The sequence below is a fragment of the Balaenoptera borealis genome (assembly GCF_965194805.1).
Source record: "Balaenoptera borealis genome assembly, chromosome: 7".
Lineage (NCBI taxonomy): Eukaryota > Metazoa > Chordata > Mammalia > Artiodactyla > Balaenopteridae > Balaenoptera > Balaenoptera borealis.
The window spans coordinates 60,158,327-60,179,783 of NC_138864.1; the positions used below are offsets into that span (position 1 = coordinate 60,158,327).

Here is a 21,457-nt window from a genome sequence, read left to right on the forward strand (position 1 = left end):
GTATTTGTAAAAATATAAAAACATTAGAAGTTCTCATTTCTGTGGCAGAATACTATGTGATGTTTAGTTTTTTCCAAAAGCTTTTCTATATTTTCCAAATTAAACATGTATGAGTTTTTAAATTATAAAGATATTGCATGCTCTTTCTAAAGAAATCCAAGTATACAGATTAAAAAGAAAAAAACTCTCCTTCCCCTTTCCTTCTCCCACCCCTGCCCAAGACTTATGCATATCTTTCAATACAGAGAAAAAGTGTTAACTTTTTATAATCAGATTTTTTTGGCTTTTGTGTCATGCTTTTCCCACGCCACAGTTATAAAGATATTTCCAAATTGTCTTTTGTGCTTTCATTGTTTTAACATTAGTTTTAATCTATCCAGATGAAAAACTATATGGTTGACATACAGTTTTAACCTAGCCAGGAAGTATTTTAGTATGTAGATTCGTACTGCTGTGGTAGCCAGCCTCCAAGATGGCCCTCAATTCTCCCCACCGCCTGGTAGTCACACCTCAGGCAGACCCCTTCCACATTGTACCAGGGTTGGTCTGTGTGGCCCAAAGAATGTGTAGATGGGATGTATGGAAGGTCATTTCAAGTATTAGGTTATTAAAGATGGCTTCCTCCCAGGGCTCGCTTTCTCAGACCACTCATTCTGGGGAAAAGCAGCTGTTAGGCCATGAAGACTCTCAGGCAGCCTAAGGAGAGAACACTGTGGTAAGGAACTCAAGTCTCTGGCTAAAAGTCAGCGAGGAACTGAGGTCCACCAACCACTGCTGCTGGGCTACACCCCACAGGCTGGCAAGCCCTGTACTCCCCCAGCCTCAAGACCAAAGACAGAGCCCCGAGGCAGCAACAGGGACATTAATGGTTTAAAGGATGGGGGATCTTACTTGTCTGAAGCAAAGTCCTGGAGTGACACGCCACGGTATGCGTCAGACGGCAGACAGGACACCAGAGCAAGACGCGGCAACAGTCTTCAGTACCACGGGGAGAGGGAGGTTACCAGTTATAGAGGGAATTGATGTCAGGTTGGCTCATTGGTTACCAGGGAGACCACCTGAGGGGCACGCCCCTTTCAAACTATCTTAGTAGAGTTCGGATCTAAAGATCAGAACAATCACCAGCTGGGGCCAAGGTCAAGTAGGCATTTACTGATTAGACACTATGATTAGGAGGGAAGGTCAGTCATGTGAGGCAGGGACTGATTGAGCAGGGGATGTAGAGAGAGCAAGAGAGCAGGCATCTTGAGTGGCCTGATCATACAACCGCTGTCAGCTTGGAAGCAGACGCTACAGCCTTCAGAGGACTGCACTCCCAACCAATAGTTTGACTGCAACCTCAGCAGAGGCCGAGCTGAAAGCCACCCAGGTAAGCTGCTCCTAGATCCGGACCACAGAAACTGATAGGATAAACATCTGTTGTTTAAAGCTGCTAAATGTGGGGATAATCTGTTGTGTAGCAATAGATAACTAATGTAATTACTTTTATAATTAGGGCAAGTTTTATTTTTAAAAAGAAAAAGAGACACTTGTCTTTCAGAGAAAGAAGGGGCTTTGGTTGAATGATTGTTATTAAGTTCTTGCTGATAAGCATTCTCCCTCTCCCCCAATGCTTGCTTACCTGAAAATCACTATCTTAAGTTCGTTTGGGAAAAATATTATGCGCTAGAAAAGATAAGTATTAGTATTCTACAATTCCTATAGTTTATAGGCTACAAAATTGATTTCCCAGATGTTTATTCAATAGAAGTGCTAGCTGAAAAAATTTTTGAACTGTAGAAACTTACATTCTCATAAATACTTTGATAGCAGAATATAGGAAAAAAAGAGCAAAGGCGTGGGACTCAGAAGTGGGACCTTTAGTTCCATCTTGGTCACTAACTCTAAGACCTTGGACAACTGCTTTTCTAGGTCTTAGTGTGGACCCTTTGGAAATAGCGGGGCAAAGTCAAATATCCTCTACTGCAGTGCCCTTCGCATGTTTTACACACGATCCCCTAAAATGAAGGGGAACATACTGACATAAAATTAAATATAAAATACATAAAAGTTGACATATAACATTTTTATTACAAATTGAATGTAATTTGCATTATTTTATCTTTAAGTATATTCGTCAAAACATCGGAGATGAAGATTGAACTTGATTTACAGGGTGTGCCTGTCACGTATCCTAATTGGCAGTCAGCACTTGTCAAATTAGTTTGCCAACTTTGTTTTCAATGAAAATTATTCATTTTTTTCACTTTAAATAAACACATTAAATAGGCACTCTGTAACGTGACTACCGTTTAACTTCATAGTTCTAATTTTTAGATAGGTGGAAGGGTAGGTAGATGATGGAGGCTTGCCATGAACCGAGGGACTGGAAGAAATCAGATACCCCTCCCTTCGGTTTCCTGCTTTTCTCTCAAGGGACTATGCTATAAAGGCAATGCATTCTAGAATTGTCTTTGTTGAGTACCATGTGGTTTTCATCTCCAGGGCAGTGTACCATATTGGGGTAGATGAGTTAATACTTTTTTTTTTAAAGTAAGACTCTCTTTTTTTTTTTTTTTAATTAATTAATTAATTTATTTATTTTTATTTTTGGCTGTGTTGGGTCTTCGTTTCTGTGCGAGGGTTTTCTCTAGTTGCGGTGAGCGGGGCCTTCTCATTGCGGTGACTTCTCTTGTTGCAGAGCACCGGCTCTAGAGCGCAGTCTCAGTCGTTGTGGTGCACAGGCTTAGTTGCTCCGCGGCATGTGGGATCTTCGTGGACCAGGGCTCGAACCCGTGTCCCCTGCATTGGCAGGCAGATTCTCAACCACTGCGCCACCAGGGAAGCCCGAGTCAATACTTTTAAAGTTCTTTATCCTACGACTTCCAGTCATTCTTGGCTGCAGTTATTCTGTCCTTATTATTTCCTGTGTAATGAAAATGACATTCTCGTATATAGATAATAATTATTACTAATAATATCACTTCCTGATATTACTGCTATGTGCCTGTATTTTGGGGTTGATTTCTATTTCACTACAAAGATAAGTGAAGTGCATTAGTTATGATGATAAAAGGAACAGAAGGGTTTCCATAGACAAGAACAATTCAGCATTTTGGATGGGAAAAAAAAGCCTAACACTGAAATGTCATCTGTGTAAGAAGTCAGGACAGTAAAGAAATAAAAGCTCTGAAAATATAAGCCCAGATTTTTAAAAAGCCATTTATTTTAAAAAACTGGTTTGTCAAATCACATACACGAGCAGATACACAACTACCAAAGCGGCCCTGTAATAGACACCAGTGGGGCATTCACCACACAGTACCTGAAAAATACAGCTAAAAAAGAGGGGTCTGTGGAGTATTTAATTTCAGACACCTGCTGGACTCCCTGCTGAATGGCTTTAAGTTAGCATATAGTGAGTGAGAGGTAGAGTCCCAAGTATAATAGCTGATGCCTCAGGGCTCCATTTAAAAACAAAACAAAAACAAAAACCATTTCCCCCTCTGCACAAGGGAAGCCTATCCTATTTTTTTTTTTTTTCCTTTGTGAAAACAGAAGCCAAGTTTCTCTTCTCAAATGGTTCAGCATTCCCAGTAAGAGTGTTGTGTGGTGACCTAGGTATTGTGCTTCTTGAGCCGTCTAATTTTCTTCACCTTCAGATTCAGATTCTAGGAGAGAAGAAAGAGAAAAGTCAGGTCATTTCTTCTGAGACACAGTTAAATAAGGTCATGAAAGAGTTTCTACTCTATCTCCCTCCCCCACTAAAAAAGACATTTTTGCCGAGGCATCCATTTACTATGTAAGAGAGTCATATATGAGGGCAGGCAGCAAACTTTTGCTCCTTTTTGCTTTTAAACGAAATTACCTTTCTAAAAATGCAACGTGCTCAGAAATATTATTGGTGACTAAAACTATTTATATTTTTCTGGATCTGCAACTTTTCATGCTTAGTTGGATTATGTCTCATCATTATTGTTCTTCCAACTTGTATTGCCATTTTAAACACCAGTCAACTGGTAAAGGTGCTAGAAAAATCGATATAATCCCATAAATGTGATTAAGCCAAATGTATTTTTTTTCCTTTCACAGCTGCTGATTATTTCTTCCTCTTTGTCCCTTAAATTAGGGATAATTTAAGAGGTTTTGTTTTTGTTTTGTTTATCTTGCAGAAATTTTCATTGCCTTGATTCAGAAAGGAAGGCTAAGAGGTGGACAAAATGTCTGATATGGAACACACCTCAGAACTTTAGTTTTAGGAAGGCAAGAAAAGTCTGTGGAGGGGGGAGCTATTTTGAATTATAGTGAGAAAGGATTTGCTAAATGGTCACCCGAGTTGTTAAATGGAATCATACCTTCTTCTGCGTTTTGTAACCACTCAACAAATTTCTTCATCTGGTCAAGAAAAACACTTTTGCCTTTGGCAACATGTGCTTCTTTGTACCATTTCAATATCGCTTCTTCACTCAGCACATCAGCTGCAATTTCCAATCAAAGGTTTCAAAGTTACCACATACATGTCATGTTTTAAAGCAACTTCATGTCTTACAGTTTAATAGAAAGCAATCACTTCAAATATTAAAGCTCTTTTATAAAAGAAATTCGTATTGAAACTTATCAGAAGACAAGAACCAAGCTTATTTCCATATAGCGCAGTGCCCTATGTATTTTAGTAGTTAGGGTAGTGATGGTGATGGGACTGGGACTTGAAAATCTCACAGTGCTAATTTGCTGGTAGGAAACTAGGTTATTTTGTAATTTTGCCAATGAATCAGCAATTCTAGCATTTCAGAACACTCTGTGTCCTGCCACCAACTGCAAACACATCTTGATTAAGCAGCAACCACAAATGACTGGTCTTTTAAGGCGATTTACTTTAGGAGGAAAAAAAAGCAAATGAAAAAAATGTAGACAGGATGCAATAATAATGTTAATAATTAAATATAATGATGAGCTTCCTGGGTGTACCATGAGACCAATACACACATAATCCAAAGTTCTACATTACTCTATCGCTAAGTCCTAAATTTACTTTCCCACAGCACAATATCTAAATCACATGAGTAATGTTTTCCTTGTACACTGTTAGGAGAGAAACAAAAAGTGTTATCTATTAACTATTACCTAGAACTCTAAATTCCACAAATATGCCTTGATACCCTCAAGTTACCATTAATTTAGAATATTTAATGTTAAGAATAGAAAGGGGAATATGAAAAAAATAGCCTACAGACTTTGCCAATGTTCTAATAGGTTATCTTTTGGGATTTTGGTGTGGGAAATGAGATGGAAAACAGATAAAAAGGATTTATTATTGTCCCCAGCGCCTGCCCAATCCATTGCAAATGCTGATAAATCATTCTAATGATGTTTTTGCAGTTAAAATATACCTTTAACTTATGAAAACAAGAGAAATGATTTGATACTGGTTTCATTCAAAACATCAGTGATCTTTTCATAACAAAAACTTTGTTTTCTTAAAATTAATAATTGGCTCTTGGATTCAATTGAAGGGGTCAAATTGACTAAAAATGCACATGATTGGTTTTAGAAAATATAAAGTTTTATTTTTTATTTTGGTCATTAAATACACTACATTTTGCAAAGGAAGAAGGAAGTCTGGATTTATTCATATATAAGCACTAGACATAAAAATTATAATCAGGAGCCCTAAGGAATTACTCTTAGCTTCCAGTCTTTCAGTTTCTTGTGCTTCCAGCTCCACACTCCCCACTCACAATGATGAAAGGATTCTCCTACCTCTTGCCATCAAAGTCCAGTTTCCATAGCAATGAGGAGCAGATGCCTTACAGCTCAAGGAAGTGACCTGTTACTGGGTAAGATGGCTTTGCAGAAATCTTTCAGGAATGCTAATTAGCTCAAACATGGATTTTTAAAGTCCCGTTTATATAATTTGTTTTTATGACATCTTTAAAATGCCTGTGATTTAGACCAGTAATTTCCAAACTGTTTTGATCATGCTCCCCTATCAGTAAGACAATTCTGAGTGTGTACACACAACATATGTGTATCTTTTGTTTTATAAATTATATGCATGTACTATATAACTGCTATTGTTAATGTTATAAAACAAAACATAGAATTAAACATGTAAAGAGAAATTCTCTTTTTTCTCCTCGCCTTAATGAATCATGTTATGACACAATGTACAGGTTGGAAAGGCAACAGAGAGTGTAGTTTAGCGATACTCTTTGTCTCAGGTTTTCCTTCTGAAGGTTCAGAGCTCATTCTTTGAAGGTTGAGAGTTTTATTGCCCCACAGAGGCCGAAAGAGGCCATGCAACTACTAGAATCCTTGTCAGTGACTGTGCTTGTGAAAAGGACGATACATGATCGGTAAAACTTATAGGATGTCTCATCCACTGAAAATCAGACAAACTGTGCAGAGCTGAGTTCTTAGAAGAACCTAATTTAGTAATAAACACCTGCTGCAAGACCAAATTTCTAGTCCCAGGGGAATAAATAATAAAGAAGGGACATAAGCACCTACACAGGGCAACTTTGAGGCAAAGCACGAACACCAAAAAGAAAGTCGACTTTTGTGTAGGGAAAAGTCTAATCTAAAAAGGAAGGAACTCCTTGACAAATGAAGAAGAGAGAGAACTTTTTTTTCCCACTAAGGAAAAGTAGGGAGAGGAGTTCATTATAACTGGGAGATGAAGATGACAAAGTGTTGGGATCTCCCAAAATGCATACTAGGAATACGGAGGATCAGTAAAAGTACAGCAAGAAAGGAAGACATTCTACAATTGCACAGAGCCCCCTCACATTACAGTACACTTCTCTCCCCTCGATGCGGCCAACTTCTTCATCATCTCTGGTGAAATACTTGTGTCCCTTGAGAGGCTTCCTTTTTCTTTCTCCAAGTTAGCTTCAACTCTGAGCTAGGGGCCCCTCCTCCATCATCCTTTCACTCCTCATCAGTCTCTATCTGTATGAGCCTTATTTTAGCCACTGACAGGGTGATTATGATTCTTGATTTTCTTCTACACTCTGAAATCTAGGAAGTCAAGGACTATTTTGTTCATCATCTCATTCCCAGCATTTAATAACATAAGACTTGCCATCTAGTTTGCATTCAATAAATGTATAATGCACAAATCGATGAACTTGATGAGAAAAACTAAATATGTCTCAATGTGTAGAGTTATAATTCAAAATTTGGGTTTTCATGAGGGTCAAAGAGACAATATTGTAAAAGTGGTTTGAGAACTGCAAAGTTTTAGGTAACGTTAGTTATTTAAATATTTAAGTTGAAAACTGTGTCACTTGGAACTTAGAAAATTCAGTACTTTTTATTAGCAGTGTCACATAGGGACACAAGTCAAAAATAATTTACCTTAAGAAAGCTGGCACTATATGGTGAGAAGGCAAATAACCTTTTTTTAGAACAAGAATAAGAAACTTCTTTTAGAAAAATGTGCGTGAGGAACAGAACTTAACCTAAGAAATATCTGCAAACAATAAAAGCCATGATAGAGATACCAATGGTACTTGAGAAGGTAGTTATATATTTTTCAGACCTACATGCTGAGACTATGGTACTTAGCTTCAGGAAGAAAGAAAATTATTTTAGAAAGTGAATAATGTGATATTTAAAAAGAAGAAATGATTTCCATTACATTTTTGAAAACCTGCTTGAAAGCAAAATGTCAATGGATCCACATCACTAGATAAAAGAAACAAACAAGACACTATCTGATATTTGTAAAATGTATATGTGTGTATGGAATTAATGATAAGTATAATCGTAACCATGTTACCACAGTTCATGGGATTTGTCACTTCTGGCATCCGATACCCTTTAGACCAGTGGTCCCGGATGAACAGTCACAGCAACACCTGGAAATTTGTTAAAACGCAAATTTGCGGGCCCAATGCTGTACCCACTGAATCAGGATCCCTGGGGAATCTGTTTTAACAAGCTCTCCAGGTGAGTCACATGCACACGAGCACTGGGAAAGGAGTGCTTTAATACATGCTGTCCTCAAGCCTTCCTAGGCATATGAAATACACAACAAGAGCACCCAAATCCTCATAAAAACAAATGAAATATATGTCTCCAGGTGCACAAGTGTTTGTTGGATGAAATAAGGTCAAAGTAAAAAGTACTATTCAAAAAGGAAGGTAAACACAGTAACTCTCCTAACAGTAGTATGGAACAATCATTCCTTGGGGGTTCCATGTTCTCAAGAGAAAAAATGCAATTATTTTACTAAAAAAAAACCCAGCCTGTATGTATAATTTTGTGGAAAATTATGAAATTACCTAGAAAATGACATTTAGTTTTAACTTTTCAGTGATACAGTTTAGGTTTCCATTTGTAAAAGCTTCCTGATTTCATTTCCAAATAACTGAGTCAGAATAAAACTGTTACTGACACTTATCCTCCTGTGTTCCCTTGGGCCTGCTCATACTTGCCACAGACCTTACTAACTGAAACAATCTATTTAAAAGCTGACTACCTAGTGAATCAACGGCCTAAGGAAGAGCTAATGCCTCTTCTTTTTACTTCTCAGCGCCCACTGCTTGGTTATTTTATAATTTCAGGTCACTGTTCCTTAGCATTTGGGGCTGAAGAATAGGAAATAACTCAAAGCAATCAGTTTTGCTAGCTGTTAGTAGTTGTTATAAAAAGTTTAATGGGGAAGGATGCTGGCATTCATTAATGGTTAAAATGAGAAATTTGAAGAATAGGATTTTGATAGTTTATATGCCACTTACATGCCTTTACTGATAAAAAGCAGTTTATTTTTTGTTTGTTTGAATTAAGTATAATAATGAAATGAGGTATTGCTGCAGACAAGGCTCAAACAACTACATCTCAGTTAAAAACAAGGATTTGGTAAGAGACACTGTTTGGCTGGGTTGGCTATTCAACAACAAGGAAGGAAATTATGTGTTTAGGCAGCTAGTTTATAAACAGTTTGCTTTTCTGTAGTGGAAAATATTGACCACTCGTGAAGCGAATGTGAAACCTATCCCACAGGCCTCTCTACCAGTTTAAAATGGAGCCAGCTGTGGCCAGTGTGGACAGAATGGCCACTGGCTGCGGGGGGCTGCTTCTCTTTCTTGGCTCCTGGGTACCACAGGTGGGTTGGCCATAGGACCTGCAGGTTTGGTTCTGATGGGTCACCTAGACTTAAGACATTGCTATCTCATGACCACATCCAAGAGGGTCAGTTCAGATCTGGCCACAGAAAAACACCTATTACTGAATTTCAAATGGGACTTGGCAGTCATCACAGTCTCCCACTGATAATGAAAATTGTGCCAAATACCGTAGTGCTGAGAAAGCAAAAGATCACCCACACCCTTGTGGGCAAGATGTATGCATTTGAAGAATCTGGAGAGCCAATTAAAACTCTTAGTGAAGTGCTATTAAACATTTTAAAAATAGCTAGTCATCAGTAACGTAAAATTTTTACATTCCAAATGCCCAACTTGTCATTCAAAATAGACAAATTTAAGAACACATCAAAAAGCAAAGAAACAGTTGGTTGGTAATAATTTATACTTTAGCCTTTTCTGTGTTATGCCATTTAAGATAGCAGTAACTGCTAATAAACATTTTATAATGTTCAAAACGTATCATTTTTTAAGTGCTCCTTTCCCCCCCGCCTCATAAAACTACAAAAACCTAGACCAAAGAAGAGTCCAGGATCATTTTTTTTTATATACTATAGGTATAGAGATTGAGATCAGTTAAAACCCTACTAGCTAAAGATGTTAAAAAAAAAAAAAAACCCTAATAGCATTCATTTTTAATAAACTGGCTGTGCCAGTTGTCATGGCAACCTAATCCTTATAAATACAATAACAAGACAGTAAATGTGAAGTTCTAAAAATAGCCATTTCCTTGGAAAACAGGAGAATGGCTGGGCCAAATAACTAAAATACAAAGTGAAAAGCTAATTATTTCAGTAGTTTTAAACTCAGCCTTATGGCATCTGAAAAGGTATGCACATACTATACGTAAACATTTGGTAATCAACGTTGTTATAACTAATCCTTACAATTCAAAAACAGACCTTATTTTTTGTAATTACAGTCTTTTTCAGCATCCCTCCCCACCAAAATTATTAGTTCATCACCAGTCTTCTAGCAATTTCCACCAGTGACAAGTGTACAGGGTCCTAATCAGGCTGGTTCCTGAGGCCACGCATGTCTATGGTGTTTGCACCTTCTCTCTCTACATAATATGGCTGCATCACTAAAACTCAAAGACTATCATTAACCTATTTCCCCCTCTGCCTCACCCCCTACTCTGTCCCTCAAAAAGCTTCAACAAAACATAGAAACATAGTGGCAGGACGACATGGATACACACCTTTATAAAAAAGAACCACGATCTTCTGAAAGGCTTTCATGAAATGGATGTTGTCATAACAGTACTCTTGAACCTTCTGGAGGAGGATCAGCTCTGACTGGCCTTGGGAGCTGAACACAGCCAGGAGTGGAGCGTATTGCTGGAACAGAAGTGGGGAGTAAAACCATCTACTCTCGTGGGAGGTGCAGGGCCGACACCACTTGAATCATAACAATAATCTGGAGGTTTGCTTAGAAAATCTTAACTTTGAGGATTATCTTATTCTAATATTGTGACCAATCAAAATGAATTTTTTATCCCTGCACCTTATCAGATTTCTCTCACTGTACCCACTAAAAGAAACCAAATATGAAATTCTGACTATATTAAAGATAACTGCTATGCTACTGTGTCTGTCTAATGGGTCCTGTGAAAATAAAACAGAGTTCCTAAGTTCCAAAGGTTCCCAGGGCTGCTGTGACCCCTCCACCACTGACATGTGGCTCTGCCACTGGAAGAGTGGGCATCTCCTTCCCAAACATCCCAGACCCCTCACATGTCATCTTTATGGTTTTGTTCAGACTGTTCCCTTCATCCCAAATGACCTTGGCTTCCAGTTGTTGATGTTTGGCTATTGTTTTCTCTAAGACCTACTCAGCTCAACACTTAACTCCACCTCTGAGCCTTCCCTGGTCAACTTAACCTGCATAGGCTACTCACTGCTCTGTCCTCCTAAATACTGAGAGTTATCTGAATTTACATCCTACCTAGTTTAAACTAGGTACCTGTTGACCTCCCAATTCAAGTGTAAACTCTGAAGGCAGGCTCTAAGTCTTCCACTTGTCTTAAGACACTTTTATAGGGAGAGGACAATAAAAGCAAAAACATATGTATCTCCCCACAAAAAATATACAATTTACACAATCAGTTGATTTCTTCCACCACTCAGTTTTCAAATTCTAATGTCAGCTTGTAGTTTACTTAAAAAATACTCATTAAGAATTTTTGTCATGTAGAAGGAGAACCAACAATTAGACTATATTTCCCTTTAAATATTGAATATATGACTATTCTGTGGATTTTCTGACATTGTTTTTAGTAAGAACTTACCCTTAGGTATTTCATAAGCTCTTACACCTGAAACATTTTAGGTAGCGGCAAATTTGAAAAGAAAAACACTAGGAAGTACACGTTTGGACTGAGTGTGGGCGAATTATGATTAGAACCCATCCATCGCATTGTTAAGAGCTGCAGTTGGCCTGCAGCCGAGATCGCGCACTGTTGGGACCCTGTACCTTCAGATGCTTAAGGGCCTGCTCGGCAACGAGCTCTTCCTTCTTGTTCCATTCCACAGCGTTCATTATACAGGTCCACAGCAGTCCAATCACTGCTGTTTCTGGAAGATCGTTCCTCTTCATTTCTTCTTTAACATAGAGCACCACCTAAATTTCACAAAAAAAAGGAGTCAGAGAGTAACAGACAGATGGGGAGTTCCCCTCTCACTGTGCCCGATCAGTAAAAGGTTAGGGGCAGACAAATATTCTGCTCAGTTCCTCCCCTCCTGGCATATACTCTCAAGTTACGAGAGGCAGGAAAAACACAATGATTTGTTCTCAAAGCAGATTTATTTTTAGTCCCAAAAGTAATAGGCTTATCTCTGGCCAGGAGGTGCTGGATAATAGAAAATAAAAAAAGAGAATCGTGGTTTCTTAGGGGCTATTCTTTTACAGGCAGGAACCCCTTTGAGTAAAGCAGGGCAAAGATTATTTAAGCCAGCTTGACTTTCTGGGGTTTGAAGAAGGCAACAGAGCTGTGAATTTTTACTTCCGATCCTTAACTTTAAACCTCTTGAAAAATGTCTTGGGTTTGTACAAGGCATTCTCTGCAATTTATTCTTTAATTATCGCTTTTTTTTTTTTTAACATCTTTATTGGAGTATAATTGCTTTACAATGGTATGTTCGTTTCTGCTTTATAACAAAGTGAATCAGTTATACATATACATATGTTCCCATATCTCTTCCCTAATTATCACTTTTGATGATCCTCATGCCTCATGTAAATAAACTGTAAAGTGCAAAGACTTTTTTTTTATATGATACATATCAAAGCAGCAACACTGAGCAGGCTATTTTCCCTTCAGAATTACTTTTAAATATGCAAATGTATCCTAAAACCTGATCGTATGGAATAAAATCTGCCTAACAGTGTATCTTATATTAAACTTGTTTGGAAAAGTCTTTCTCCTTTTGCATAGAGTCACAAATAGAGGTGAGGGCCTCAGAAGTGATTAAAAACCATAATATCAATATATCTCACGTGTACTACTTTGTGAGTAGTACAGTTATTTTTCTCCCTTCCTTTTTTTTAATGAAAATACATTGCTTTCTTTCCTGCTGGCCTGGGGTACAGAGGGGTCAGCTGTGGGTTAAGCAGCCTTTGAGAACAGAAGGAACTGGGAAGTCCTAGTCCCCCAGCTGGGCTGGGGAAAGCTGCAAAGAAAGGTGACATCTCTGCACCTAAAGGTATCGCAGCGTTATTTGGTTTGCTTTTTTTTCCCCCATGTTAAATCACGTTCAAGTTGTTTGCTTGGAGAAAGATTACTGAATATATTGCTGACCTTAACGCCATGAGACTTAGGACCAACAACTCCACCTGCTGGACAGCATCGGTCTGGAATTCTCCAGTCTTAAACCGCAAAAGGTACCTTGCAAGGCTGTGAGCACGCAAGGTAGTGAGGATTTGGGACTTGGGAGTAAGTGGCAAAAGGAAAGGACTCTTTATGCAATTTTTGAATTATCATGTAAAAGTTTTTAAAAGTTCAAATAGGAAGTTTTCTTCAGGCAGGACTTAAAAAAAAAAAAAAGATACAATCATAGCCGTATGAATGATAGCTATACAAAAAGGCAGTATTTACGTTATGTGAATACGCAACTATTATGAGTGGGATCCAATGAGCCACTGGTCCAACTGGTCTTTACCCATGATATGAATGCAGAATCACCCCTTTTTTGTCTTAAAATTAAAACCTATATATATTAACCCAATACTTAACCATATTATGTAATCTGCAATAAAATGGGAAAACTACCATAAATCGAGGTATATACTGCTAGTGGAGAGTAAATCTATTCAACAGATGAAACATTTTGACAACCATAGCAACCTGGTTAAATAAGTCACTTGTGTGGAAATACTCATTATTTTCTGGAACATCCTGGAGGAGTCTGATACTTTGAAATCGAGCTCACTTAAATGGTATGAAAAGGGCCTCAAGTTCACAGCAATAAACAAAGGGAGGTCTCCTTAAGGGAGGTAAAGCTTGTGCTGCACAGGCTACATCATCCGTCTGGCTAAACGGGTTTGCAGTGATGTCAGTCCACGGTCCCCACCTCCTTGATCGGGCATTCCTGAGAAAGACGCTCCTGGAGCTCCTTCTGCAGCTCCTTCCTGGTGCCCAGGGACTGCTGGACTCGGAGGAAGTCAGAGAGCTCCTTAAGACCTGCGTCAGTGAAGTACTGAGCAAAATGATCCACGCTCTGTCTGTTAACTGGAAAGAGCTCCTGGGAGAGAAAAGAAGAGAGACTGTTATACGACATGCCATTCACATTTCAGCAAGCATAAAGAACAACAGTTTCATATTAAGAGAGCACTTAGAATATCTCATATTTGGAAGAAAAGAAGAAGGATTGAGTTTTTCAAAAGAATAAATCTCGGATATATTTCTTGAGCATCTGCTAAGGTACCTTCCAAAATTAGGCAATCTGACAAAGAGAATAAAAAATGCTAAGCAACTTACATAAACTAGTTTCACTCATTTGGCACTGCTATTTACTTCTTCTTTTACTTTAATCAAAGTGTAGCATGTACAAAAACAGAGCTAAATTTGCTAAATTAAGTACAAATAAGATGATAACCCTGAATAACGTTGGGATCATTTTAAACTGACTAGAAAAAACTGAAATCATTAACCACACTGTTTCCTTAACTATGAGTTAACAGACCAAAGCCAGTTTTAGTAATGCTGAAATGATCTGAGATAATATGAGGAAAACAACATTGACTATTATCATCTCAAGGGCTTCTATTCAGCATTTCATTAAGGAAAATGCTGCTATTATTCTAAACTAACAGCTCAGAGCTAAAGGGAATTTTTGTTGTATCTCTTAACGATGGTGGCTCTAAATTAAGTTCATGGCGAGATCTAATCTAAATCCGCCCTACTATCTCTTCAATTCATTACATAATTCTGTTGGAAATTTTTTAAAAGAGCAGCACACCATGGCTGCCCTCATATTTTCACCTCACTTCCATTTCACCTTACACAGCTCGGCAGAGTCTCAGGAACACTTAGTCATGTTCTAACCCTGTGTGACGCCAACACCCAACTAAGAAAGGAAGGCAATTTTCAAAGCTCTCACCTTTTTCAGACTGCTGCAGAGTCTACAAGATAGATCCAAACTTTTATGATGGTTAGATTTGCATATATAGATGGCCAATGGCTATGTGGCTTCAATAAAAATCTCAGAAGAAAGATCTGCAACGAGTTTGCCACCAAGCAGAGGGACATAGCCAGATGGCTTCTGTCATGACTCAAATTTCAGTATTCTCTGTACCATCATCCCATAATTTGCCTTGTTGAGTCATCAGTTTCAAAATGTCAGAACAGAGTTGGTGGGAGCAGCTATCAAACACACATTCATGTTAAAGCAAACATTTCATACCTGACTGAAATTTTGTCACTGATATTTATTCTACCATTCAAGAGGCCTTTCAAATTTGGGGGGGGCAGGGAACTAGTTTAATTTTGAGTTTCTTCTATGAATCAAGAGGTGGTGGGCATTTTACTCATAATTGTAAAAAGTAGAAAATTTTCTACAAAAATAAACTAAGTCTCAACAAGGCTAAGCAGCTTGACCCAAATTATGCAGCCAGAAATATTTAAGGACATAGCTGTGTGACCCCAAAGGCAATAATTACTCTGTTACTCATGCCGGCATTCAATACTCAATTTAGGGAGAATGTGACTGCAAATTCTGATGGAAAGTTAAGAGTAAGACATCATCACACATGTTACTAGTGGTTTTTTATTTATTTTTATGAACTATAACCACAGTCCTTATGAATGATACATAACATCTTGAAAATTATTATTCTGATTAAACTGAGCTAAAATCAGTATAAATCATATCATGACTTTTACTAACTTGGAACATAGTTTGCATTTGTTAGAAAAATCCTACCCAGGTAAAAACCTCTATCACCTCATCCCTAGATTAAGGTCTCCCTACTTCTGCCCTTGCTCCTGAATCTACTCCCAATGCAACAGCCAGAGAGATCCTGTTAAGACCCCAAAATCACATTATGCACGTTTTGCAGAGACTTTTCCAAAAAACTTCTCGTCTTACTCAGAATAAAAGCCAAAGTTCTTAGATGACAGGGGGCCTGCTGTGACTCTGACCTGATCTCCTACAGTTTTGCTCTTACTAAATACTCTCTCTTTCTTGCTGTCCACAACATGCCATGCCTCAAAGCCTTTGCATTTTCTGTTGCCTTTGCCTGGAATACTCTTCCTGGAGATATCTAAATAGATCGCTTCTTCACACAAATGTCACCTTATCAGAGAGGCCTCCTCATACCACACTGACACTCCTCAGTGCTTCCCTATTTAGTTTTTCACTTTTTATTATACCACGTATTTTAATTGTTTATTTAGTTTATTGCCTGTCCCCCTGAAATAGAATGTAAGCCCCATAAAGGCACAGGTTGCTTGCTTGATTTCTTTCAATATCTTCAGCTCCTAGAAAAGCTACTAGCCAATGTCTTGATCATTGTTCCCTTTTCCAGTGATGGGGGGCATGATATCAGGCAGGCATGGTTCTAAGGCACAACCACCCTGTCCTCATGGTGTTTCTGGTAGAAACTGCTACCTATGCTTTTCATGTTCAAAACATATGTAGACAAAGAAACCTAGTAAGAACAGTTAAATGATATATGTGTTTTTCAAAAAGGAAATACATTAAAAAAATTTTAATGAAGTAACCTAATTAAGTTAACCAAGCTCTGCCTATTGGCATCTTTAAGGAACCATGCTTTAAGAAATAACTGAGTCTTTTGTGGTTAAGTTGTAATTGTATCTTTGTTCCTAATAATTCACCCCCGCTTCTCCCTTAAACAAGTATTCAGTGAAGACCTTCCTTGCTGTATCTGTCTTCACAGGTGGAGAAGTAGCCCATGAGTGGACTAAATCTTCCTACTCCAAGCCAGGCTTCTCAATGACTTCTTTTGACGAAAGAAGGTGAGCTTTTAAAGCACCGGAATATCTCCCTTCAGTCACCTGTGTTCCTGTCCTCTGCCATGAGGACAGAATAGCCCAGATGGGAGCTGCTCCTTCAGCCTGGGACCGAGAATGAAAGGGCTGGGGCCTTGCCAAGATACAGCTAATCCACAGACTCAGGGACAAGAATATATTCCTTCATAGGAACTTCCACCCACATCAGCAACCTAGTCACTTGTCTTCTGTGACTTCTATATACCCTTCATTGCTAGAGAGTAGGTTCCATGAAGGCAGGAAATTTTTCTGTCCTGTCTCTACTGGCTCCACAGCTTCTAGGACTGTGCCTGGCACAGAGCAGGCACTAAATAAATATAAGTTAAATGAAAAGTATTATCAGTGGCAGAAATTAACAAGAATCTAGACTTAATTTTTCTTCTTTATCATATTCTAAAGACTTCCAAGACCCAAATAGGGCTATTTTAGGTAAACCTCAAGAGATAAAGGAATTTTAAGTCATTGAAAATACAAGAGTTTACAATGAGCCAGATTTGGAATTATCCCATGAATCAACACCCTTGCACAGAACACAATGGAAGAGAAAACAGATAAGTAATTAGGTAAAGAGAAGATGGCAAGCATGTCTTGCAATTTTAGACTTTGTCCTAAAATTGTAAAAGCAATTTCACTTGAAGCAATCTCTGTCATCTACACAGCTGCTGCTTCTGGCAGAAACAAATTACAGGGAGCAGATAGAAATTATGAGGACAAAATATTTTTCTTGATTTTCTTTGAAAAATACAAAGAGAAGTAAAAATATAATCAAGCAATCATGATACTGGGAGCTTCAAATTACTACTATTAACTTGTTAGCTTTCTTAAATATCTAAGTATTTCCAAGGAATCTTAGTATAAACAAGGAATCTTCTTTAACCTTTTATTTTGTTAACAAACTAACGTGTATTTGAGGACAGTGTCATTCAACTACGACCCAAGATAATCACAAATGTCTAATTAGGTGGGATCGATGTGACTTTAAATTTCATATTAAAACTTTAAATTTCTATAGTTATTAGCTGCAAAAGAGTTAATTGTGATAAATGTTATCACTATGTCAACAAACTTCAAATTTGAAAGTCTCTGCATTCCCTATGACTCTTTAATTTTATCATTCCATTTATTTATGCAACAAAGATTAAACTGGAATTAGTTTCTATCTGCCAATAATACAGAAATAAAAAGAACCATGTTCCAATTTGACATAGACTCGGGCATTTCAGTTATGTATTACATCACAATTGACAGAGCCAAGGCAGAAGCATGAAACATACAACATTTTGCCCAGACAACTTACAAGTAGCCTCTTGTCTAAGTTGGCTTTTCTCAAAGAGGAGGTAACAGAGTTGGCATCTTTTTCTGCCATCCATGCTTTAAAAAGCTTGACAGCAAATGAGGCTGCAATGCCTGTTAAAAAAAAAAAAAAAGAGTAAACCTTTTATAACAAAAACCACTTGTGATGATATACAAGGCAACATTTCCCATTAGGTATCCTGAAATGACTAAATAACTCAAAGACTTGATTTGGTACAAAGGAAAAATGGAAAGCTCTCTAGGCACTGTACTATTCATTACTCAAGAAAATATTTTCATAAAAAGGGGAAAAAATGTTAAAGTACTTTTCAAAGTTGGACTCCCTAATTCCAACCTGTTATAACCATAAATTTATTTATTTTTACCTTGGTCAAAACCAGATTCAAAGCCAAGGGTCTTCTAGTGTTTTGCCTCTATTTCACCCTGTGGTTCACCAGTATTTCATATTTTTAACCGTGATCCTGAGGTACAGCAAATAAATCATAAGCCATAAAACTGAAATGTCAACATGTCAACTAATTTGCTGATAAGTAATACCAGTGAAAGAACATTAACAGTGACTGGTATAAATAAATAAAGCTATAGGATGAACATGCATCATTTACTTTACAGTTTTACTTTTTGTAAAAAGCATTTTAAAATATTCACGAGTTAAGGTATAAAAATGTCAGTGCTGCTTTAAGCTGAAATCTTTTCTGGATATTTTTAAAGAGATTTTAAAAATAGCTATGTTAATCAGGAATCTACTCAATTACATACCCATATTTATAATAGGATTTATTTCCAATATAAATAATCAGATAACTAATAGCTTTTCTGTGAACACTCCAGATTTCTAAATTAATGTTGCATTTGTGTAATGAAGACTTAAGGAGTAGTTGAAATATTAAACTGATTTTTCTGAGTTGAAGGCTTCAGTATTGTTGATGGTCTAAGCAGTGTCTATTCTCCTTTCCTCTTTCCTAAGAGAGTTCCCATTTTGCTCAGGCCAGGTGACTTCTATCTAATTAGTCTCAGCCCTGGCACCACCTTCTTCTGCAGTGATTAGTCTAGTGATCTAACTTATTGGCCATAGCATCCCCCAACAATTACTACTGGGCGGGTCATGTGGCCAATTTCAGCCAATCAGCTGAAGGCAAGATAAATTATCCTATGTTCAGATGTGCTCTTCCACTGAACCTGAATGAAGAAGCCTGTGCCATAACTGGACCAGCAGACTTCTTTTAAAGGCTAAGGAGTCCACCCTTAGAGTGAAGTCGATGCTATGGTAATGGGGGAAAATGCCTGAGTCCTGAACGATATTGCTGTTCACCCTGAAGTCTGCTCTGCTTTTATATTTATTGTTACATAAGAAATAAATGCCCTTGGTGGGGTGGGGGGGGGAAACTTAGGAGGTTGGGATTAACATATACATACTACTATATATAAAATAGATAACAAACAAGGACATACTGTATAGCACAGGGAACTATACTCAATATTTTGTAGTAACCTATAAAGGAAAAGAATCTGAAAAAGAATGTATGTGTGTGTGTGTGTGTGTGTGTGTGTGTGTGTGTATATAACTGAATCACTCTTGCTATACATCTGAAACTAACACAACATTGTAAATCAACTATACTGCAAAAAAAAAAATAATTTTTAAAAAAGAAAGAAAGAAAAAAAGAAATGCCCTTGTATACAAATTTGAGTCCTGTCTTCCAGTTACTTGCCGGTAAACAAATTCAATTGATATATATATATATAATATATAATTTATACAGACACCAACTTTACCCAATTCTTTTCTTTTGAATAGCAGAGAAACTAAGCCCCCCAAATTGTCTATGACAATAAAACCTGTGATATGACCTGGAGAATTTTATGTTATCAACTTGTTGACCTGGATTTTTAACATTACCATTAGTTCCAAAAGTCAATATAAAACATAATATAAATTTATGTAATTAAATAAAAATAAAGATAACAGATCTTGTAATCCTCATTGTAAGTAAGAGAAATAAAGCATGCTTGAAACTAGGAGTCTAAAAACCAGGCTCAAACCTATCATTTTACATTAAAAGTGGCTCTTGGTGGAAGGATTGGAGAAATTTCTTTGTACTTGAGATTTTACTGAGTGGAGGGTCCCCCATAGCCATTTGTTGGGTGGGAGGTTGGGGAAAAGGTATAATTTCATAATCCTTTCCTATTTGGGCAGGAAAAGTTTAATACTTTTGTTTCTAGAGATGGTGGAGTATAAAGAAAAACCATATGACATAAGTACTACGTCACTTCCATAACAAAGGTATTTTTCTTCTCCTTTCCTACCCCTCTAACATTTTACCATAAAAAATTTTAAACATAAGAAAAGTTGAACAATAAACACTCATTTACTGACCATCTAGATTCTATAACAGTTAATATTTTGCTGTATTTGCTTTATCAGGTCTGTCCATTTATCCTTCTAATAATTTATTTTTTAATACATTTCAAAAGAAATTGTATACATCATTTAGGTTTTTCATACAACCAGAAAGGCAATTATTTTCTGTTATAAACACTAGGGATAATCTGATATAATTAGTATTTACTGTTTACATTTTATCTTGTCTTCCTAGTATAAAATGTCTAGTACCATAAGTAAAACATGAAGGATCATGAATTCTCTTCAGGAGAATACTTTAAAGTGCTATAGTATTAACAATATATTAATAACAATTACAGAGCTTGAAAACTATAGAGAATCTCTAAATAATATCATTTGACTCTCAATTTACTATTCTTTCCTCAGCTACAAGAAACTATAACCCATTTCACTGCAGGTATGAATGAGGCTGGGACTTCACATTTGTAGGAGAAAAACCCAGTTCTAAGAAGAAACAGATGTTTTCGCAAAAGCTCTTTTAATTTATTTTTAAGAAAAAAAGAACTCTTTGTTTTGTGTTGCATTATAACTTGAATATCATTATCCTCCTGCAAGAAAAAAAGCCCACTTCTGTATTATTCTATAATCAAGTAATCGTATGTATGCCCATCAAACTTTTAATGTCTTAAAATTAAAGCAAAACTCTGATGCAGCCATCTGGACTTCTAAAACAGAATGAATATCTTAAAAATGTGATCAAAATGAACTTCTGAGCACAACATCTTGAGGGGAAACAGTTCAGCAGAATGGCCCCAACCAGGGAAATGAACAACAGTTTAAGGGGGCATCTGGGAATGTGAAGGGCCATTTTTGGCTATTCTGCTAAATGGAGGCGGGTGTTTTAGGCTGGCATTCTGTGTCTGAGGGCAAAAAGGTTAAATGTCCCACAAAGCACAAAAGAGTCCTGCACAATGAAGCACTGTCCCAACAAAGTATGCCAGTAAGCATCTATGCTGAGAGAAATGGTTTGGACCAGATCAATTTCAGGGTATTTGACCTAGGCATTGAGTCTTACACCAAAAATTCCAGCTTATTATTATTCTTTATTTGTCTTTGTATAGGTGTGCATATTTTTTCTCCTAATTGCCTACAAGAAACATG

General features: G+C 37.3%; 1 protein-coding gene across 5 annotated transcripts in view; it reads right to left on the reverse strand.

Moving 5' to 3' along the window:
• Positions 1-3,185: 3,185 nt before the first annotated feature.
• The window catches only part of BZW2 (basic leucine zipper and W2 domains 2), a 56,833-nt gene continuing 38,561 nt past the window's right edge, over positions 3,186-21,457 (reverse strand). For 3 of the 5 annotated variants that reach the window (XM_082398426.1, XM_082398429.1, XM_082398428.1), the window contains exons 7-11: positions 17,936-18,045; positions 13,700-13,870; positions 11,604-11,750; positions 10,330-10,468; positions 4,264-4,457 (exon numbers count right to left, since the gene is read on the reverse strand). In XM_082398426.1, the coding sequence (XP_082254552.1) occupies positions 4,279-4,457; positions 10,330-10,468; positions 11,604-11,750; positions 13,700-13,870; positions 17,936-18,045 (746 nt within the window). In that variant the 3' untranslated portion in view covers positions 4,264-4,278. Of the gene's footprint in view, positions 3,651-4,263; positions 4,458-10,329; positions 10,469-11,603; positions 11,751-13,699; positions 13,871-17,935; positions 18,046-21,457 lie in introns of those variants that run through there. The other 2 variants (XM_082398427.1, XM_082398430.1) reach the window with 1 other exon arrangement.